This window comes from Tupaia chinensis, unplaced genomic scaffold, assembly GCF_000334495.1.
Source record: "Tupaia chinensis unplaced genomic scaffold, TupChi_1.0 Scaffold000275_1, whole genome shotgun sequence".
Classification (NCBI taxonomy): Eukaryota; Metazoa; Chordata; class Mammalia; order Scandentia; family Tupaiidae; genus Tupaia; species Tupaia belangeri.
In genome coordinates, this window is record NW_006159757.1 from 7,022,089 (window position 1) to 7,028,088 (window position 6,000).

At 40.6% G+C, this 6,000-nt stretch overlaps 1 protein-coding gene across 5 annotated transcripts in view; it reads left to right on the plus strand.

Annotated features, from left to right (window-relative positions):
- The window catches only part of SFMBT2 (Scm like with four mbt domains 2), a 264,272-nt gene that overhangs the window by 233,075 nt on the left and 25,197 nt on the right, over window positions 1-6,000 (plus strand). For all 5 annotated transcript variants that reach the window (XM_006150049.3, XM_027772467.1, XM_014588412.2 and 2 more), the window contains one exon: window positions 5,231-5,406. In XM_006150049.3, the coding sequence (XP_006150111.1) occupies window positions 5,231-5,406 (176 nt within the window). The remainder of the gene's footprint in view (window positions 1-5,230; window positions 5,407-6,000) is intronic.

Consider the following 6,000-nt stretch of genomic DNA (forward strand, 5'->3'; position numbering starts at 1 on the left):
AGGGTAGCTCTTTTTAAACCCTATAGGCACTACATCTGAAGGTGGCCCTTCCAGTGATGGAGGCTACATGTTCCCTCAAGGAATGAGGTCCCTCTAGCTGATGTACCCTCCTTGCTCAGTTCCCCAGGACCCTGCCATGTTTTTTAGACAGAATTGTCCAGGAAGAGCAGGACAGGGGAGAGGAGGCCATTCTGCTTTTTGTGGATTTTTCTTTTTTTTTGCCAGAGGGCACATGCACTTGCCAGAGAGAGATGGAGAAAGAGAGAGGAGAAAGCACCCTCCATGGGAAATGGTTACACCACAATCCCTTTTCCTACATCTCTCCCTTCTTTCAGGATTTTGAGCATGTACCACGCATGCTGGTGTGTTTTGCAAGCTCCTGGGTCTGGAACTCGAATCACGGGGTTGACTCTGAGATCTTCTACCTTAACCACCAGGCCACAGACCTGGCCCAGGCATTCATTCTTTTTAAACAATGCTATAATTCTTATTTTTAAACATTTAGCTTGGCTTTTCCTAGTTGCAAAAGGTTTTGCTAAAACATTTGCCTCCATTTGATCATCTCCAGCTAGGAAGAAATATAAAGCCATTCTATTTCCATCTCCCTCAGGTAATTGCTCCCTTTTTCCAGACATACCTCTGATGTGTCACAGCTCATGTGTGCTTTGTAACTTGGGGGTTTGGAGAACATAAATATCTTATCTTTGAACTCATGTTCCACAGTTTGACGTCTGACCTGGTTTTCACATTGCTCCTATGTTTTTATGTCTTATTTTATTTTTTTGAGGAGCTTTAAGAATCTTGATGTCGAGCTCTTTCAAACAGAGTCTTAGGACCACCAAACGTGTAGTGGATAAAACTGCAAGAAAAATGGACCTGTAAAGTATTTTTATTCTATATTTCTCACATGTGGGATATACTGTGTTCACAGAATGGTGCTGGGTTTTGTTGTAAAATGCGACAAAAGCAGTGAGAATCACCCAAAAGTGTGTCCTAGAAGCACTCCCCAGGGACACAGAGAGAGAAGTTTTACATGCAGAGTTGGCAGAGGTCCTAGAAATCAGGAGTTGTGTGAGGCCGTAGGATACAAAGATGGATCACATCTAAAGAGGATTTTAGTTCTCACTGCACAGGAAGTCAAGCTTGGTCTATCAGAGAAATTGAAGAAAAAGGAATGTGGGAGGCTGGGATATGAGAGACTAGGAATAATTATGAAGTACATTTTATTCAAGTTATAATTTAATTTTTTGAGAGGTTTTTGCTACAGGGCACATACGCTCGCCAGCCAGACAGAGAGACAGAAAGAGAGAAATCACCCCCTGGGGGGATGGCCACACTGCAATCCCTTCTCCTCCAGTCTCCACTCGGGATCTTGGGCATGCACGCACATGCGTCCGGTGTGAGTTTTAAGTCACCAGGTTTGGAAGTCGAACCACGGTCAACTACATGGGAGTCCAGCAACATAGCCATTACGCTAATTGCTGGTCCCAAGAATTTATTATTTTTTTGTTATTGTTGATATTGAACAAAATGATTGACTAGAGAGGAAATTATTATTCCATTCTCCTGAAAGACAAAAAAGAAGTTGAAACACACACACACTGGAAGTTTTACCTATTTATTTCTGTCACCCCGCTATTCTTTCTGAATCGATCATGATTTTGAACTTATTGTTTCATTTGTAAATTACAAAAAAGAACAGTTTCCTTATTCTCAAATTTACACAAATTTGTTGCCCATTGTCCCTGCTGTATTCTTTTTTTTTTTTTTTGGAGAGATTTTCACTGTAGGGCGCGTGCGCTCGCCAGACAGACAGAGAGAGACATAGAGACAGAAAGCGAGAAATCACCCCCCAGGGGGGATGGTCACGCTGCAATCCCTTCTCCTCCATTCTCCTCTCGGGATCTTGGGCACGCACGCACACGCGTCCAGCGTGAGTTTTAAGCCACCGGGTCCGGGACACGAACCGCGGTCGAGCACGTGGGAGTCCAGCGACATAGCCATTACACTAACTGCTGGTTCCCCCTGCTGTATTCTGACATGAAATATTGGAGACTCAAATACACAAGTGTGTGCTAAACAGCAGGTCAGGCAAAGATTCACGTTCTCTTCTCTCTGATTGGTGAAGTCAGCTTACCTTAGAAGATCTGTTCTCTTCATTTTGGCTGGTTTTCCAAAAAACTAACCCAAGTCTTGTCTGCAAAAGCTACCACAACATGCTGGCTCTCTGCAAAATAAATTATATGCATGATTTCGACTTGTAAATAAGCACATACATTGAGGGCATAATTTCACAGGTACTGCGATTTTAATGCATTCACATTTCAGTAGCCTCTAAGTTCAGCAAGATGTGAACTAAATAATGATCTATGAACTGTTGCCAGCGAAAAAGTTGATCATTATTTTGTACCCCTGGTAACTTTCAGAATGCAATGAAAGGTGATTGAGACTTATTTCCATGTGCTTATGTTCTCAGTTAGTTATTATTTATATTATAATACCATAAATGTCTGGATAAAGGCTTCAGTACCTATTTTTAAAATGAGAATTCAACTACTATGCTTTCCTGTAGATCTGGTTGCTAGTTCTGTGTTGGTGACTTCATTGCATGTGATGTTTCTTCAACAGCAGGTTGTTTGCTTCAAAGCGATGAGCAACAAATGGCAATATCTAGCTCCTAGAAGATGTCTCACTCTAAATTCTGTGTTGTGTTTGTGGGTTGAAGGAGAGGAGAAGATTTTTTTTGTGTGTGTGTTTATTAAATATTGGATTGCTGCAAAGTCATGACATAATTTTTCTGGTTTTCTTTGCAAAAATGCATCATGACTTTTCTGATGACCCAATAGTTATTCTTAAAGAAAGAAATACTGCATGTTCCTTGTCACCAGGCCACAGCGAAGTTGTAGAGGTTAGTTAACATTTAAAGATCAGAGCAGTTAAGAAACCATTTCTGTAAATAAATGTGAAGGATTCTATGTGATTTTAGGATTCTCATATCATAAAACCAGTTTGTTGTAGATAATTATTAGTGTTCAAATGTCAAGGCCTAATTTTTTTTCTAGTGCTTTAAAAAGTTTTTAGGAAAACCTCAATAAACTTAGTCTAGACTGATTTTCCCCCTAAGATTGGAGAAAAACTCTTAAGGATAACTCAAGAGAATCATTACAAAATGTAGATGGAAAAGGGGAAGATACACAGCAAGTGACACCCATGAACAGGAGACACAGTTTAGTTGGTGATGAAGTATGACACTCCATTTCAGGGTACCTGTATTTGTCCCTCCCTTTCCTCCTTGAGGTATGAGAGCCATATTAATCTGCTCAGGCTGCCACACCAAAGCACCAGAGGCTGAGGATTTAAGCAACAGATAATTATTTTCTCATGGTTCTAGAGGCTTAAAGTCCATGACCAAGCAGGGTTGGCTTCTCCTGAGGTTGCTCTTTTTTTTTTTTTTTTTGAGAAGTTTTTGCTATAGGGTGCATGCCCTCGCCAGAAAGTCAGAGAGAGACAGAGACAGAAAGCAAGAAATCACCCCCCGGAGGGATGGCCATGACGTAATCCCTTCTCCTCCATTCTCCTCTTGAGATGTTGGGCATCCCCATACACGTGCCTGGCGTGAGTTTAAGCCACCGGGTCCAGGACTCGAACCATGGTCGACTACATGGAAGTGGGAGTCCAGAGACATAGCCATTACGCTTGCTGGTGGTCCCCTGAGGTTACTCTTTTTGAGTTGTATATGGCCACCTTCACACTGTGTCCTCACATGGCCTTTCTTCTGTATGTATGCCCCTGGTGTCTTTTCCTCTTCCTGTAAAGTCACTAGTACTATTGAATTAAGGCCCCATTCATATGGCATCATTTAACCTTCGCTACTTCTTAAAGGCCCCACCTTCAGTTACAGTCCATTGGGGGTTAGGGAGTCATGATGTGGATTTGAGAAGATACGAATCAGTCCCTAACAAGAGGAAAGCTTTTTGTGTGAGCTTCCTCAGTTAGATTTACTGCTTCTTGTTTGGTTTTTAACTGGGGAAAAAAAAAAAAAAAAAAAAGCCTTTTATCCCTAATACACACATAAAGATTGTGACTCTCCAAAGACCTCAATCTAGTGAAGAGTAAAGATTCCTCGGAAGGAAGGGCTGTTGAATCCAATGCACACTCTCTGCACGAGCACTGTGTTCAGTGTGACCTCATTCACTATAACTCAGACAAAATTTGAGTCCCTGAGGAATTGTGAAGGTGTGGATGTTCAGAAAGGATGAGATTTTATTGCTTTGTGGAGAGGAAACCAAAACTGTGATGGGTAGAATTGGAGAGCAGAGAGTTGCTCTGGGAAGCAAATTTTAGATCACAAGCAGTGTTCCACTGTCCCAGCCTAGAAGGGACAACTGGTTAGCTGAATGGGCGTGTTATGGTTAACTGCTTTAGCATTTCATGTTGCTCTTTTCATCCTTGGAGCTATAGGAGCCTTTTCCTTTAGCCACTGATAATCTTTCCTAGGCCCCTTATAGTTCTGTGGCAAGCTAAACCGGCTTGCTGCTGGTGTCTATGATACTGGTTGTCCTTACTGAGTCTGCTGGTCTCATATGGCTGCTATGTATTTTGAGGGTTTTTTTTTTTGGGGGGGGAGGACTTTTTCCCTTATAAAATCTGTTGTGTTTCTCTCCTTTTAAATGTGACTTTGCTTACCTAGTACCATTCGGCACAGATGCCATTTAGGAATAATGGAAATTGTCCCTGTTTCAACAAGGTGATAATGCAGTTTTGGCAAACATAGCATTTCTGTGTTCTGAATTTTTCGGGGTTTTCAAAGCAGAATCATGATCCCATATGCACTCATATTTTTAAAAAAATAAAATATTATAACAGCAGGGAAATATCCATTATATATCATTAACTTCATTTTGAGAACCATGCCCATTAGGTCTGTCCCATACACTACTAATTTGGGGTATGAAATGATATGTAGCTCTCTGAGAATGTGCTCTAGGGGAGTCTTTATTGCAGTCAATTCTGGTTAGCACTGTTAGCACATATTTTGTGCACACTGGTGAGTGTTTCTTAAAAATATTTTTGTGAAATCATTAGGAAGTATAAAAACAAATAAAGTGGAAATCAGACACAGTATGTTGTGTCCTTGGAGAATGAAGTGGCTGCTTTTGGAATATGCATTCCAGAATAGGTTTGAATAATAATGTAGTCTTGCCATTGCTTTTTCTTCCTTATTTTCTAGGTACAGAGGCAAGACCTATAGGGCCGTGGTCAAGATTGTACGGACATCTGACCAAGTAGCAAATTTCTGCCGACGAGTTTGTGCAAAGTTAGAATGCTGTCCGAATTTATTTAGTCCTGTACTGGTTTCTGAAAATTGCCCAGAGAACTGCTCCATTCACACCAAAACCAAATACAGTAAGTGCAAACAGTAAAGAAAAATTGACTTAAATTGTATATTTGAATTTTTTTTTTTTTACCTTTTCACTGTTTTTTCATAAGAATTGCTATGGAAGAATTCAATTCCTTAAGATTTGTTGTAGTAGACACATATGTGTTTTTAGCCTGGCATAAGGAAAGGATGGGAATGATTAAAAACAGGATAAATTACTATTGCTAGTCTTGGAAAAGAAGAAATGAAAATATGTATACTGAATGAATTTCAATGGCGTTATTGATTTGGAAGCTGTGAGGCTAGAAGGCAGAGTATGATACAACTAGTCCTTAGTAATGGTTAGGAACCTGAATTGTTGTCTGGGTCCTTGCCCTGGAAAGTTACAATGATCCTTTCATTGCCCTTCATTACAAGGGCCACATCCTTCTCTTTATCTGTTTTTCCTTCTTTAGACATATTCCTCAAAACTCTCTCCAGGGAAGTCATTGGAGAATCCAGAAGCAACCATGAGTCTCTCTACTCCCTACTCTCTTTGCCTTTCCACCAGGATGTGGAACTCAAAGCTGTTACCACTTTCCCTCCATTTATCTCTTGCCTTTTCCATTCCCCATAACATT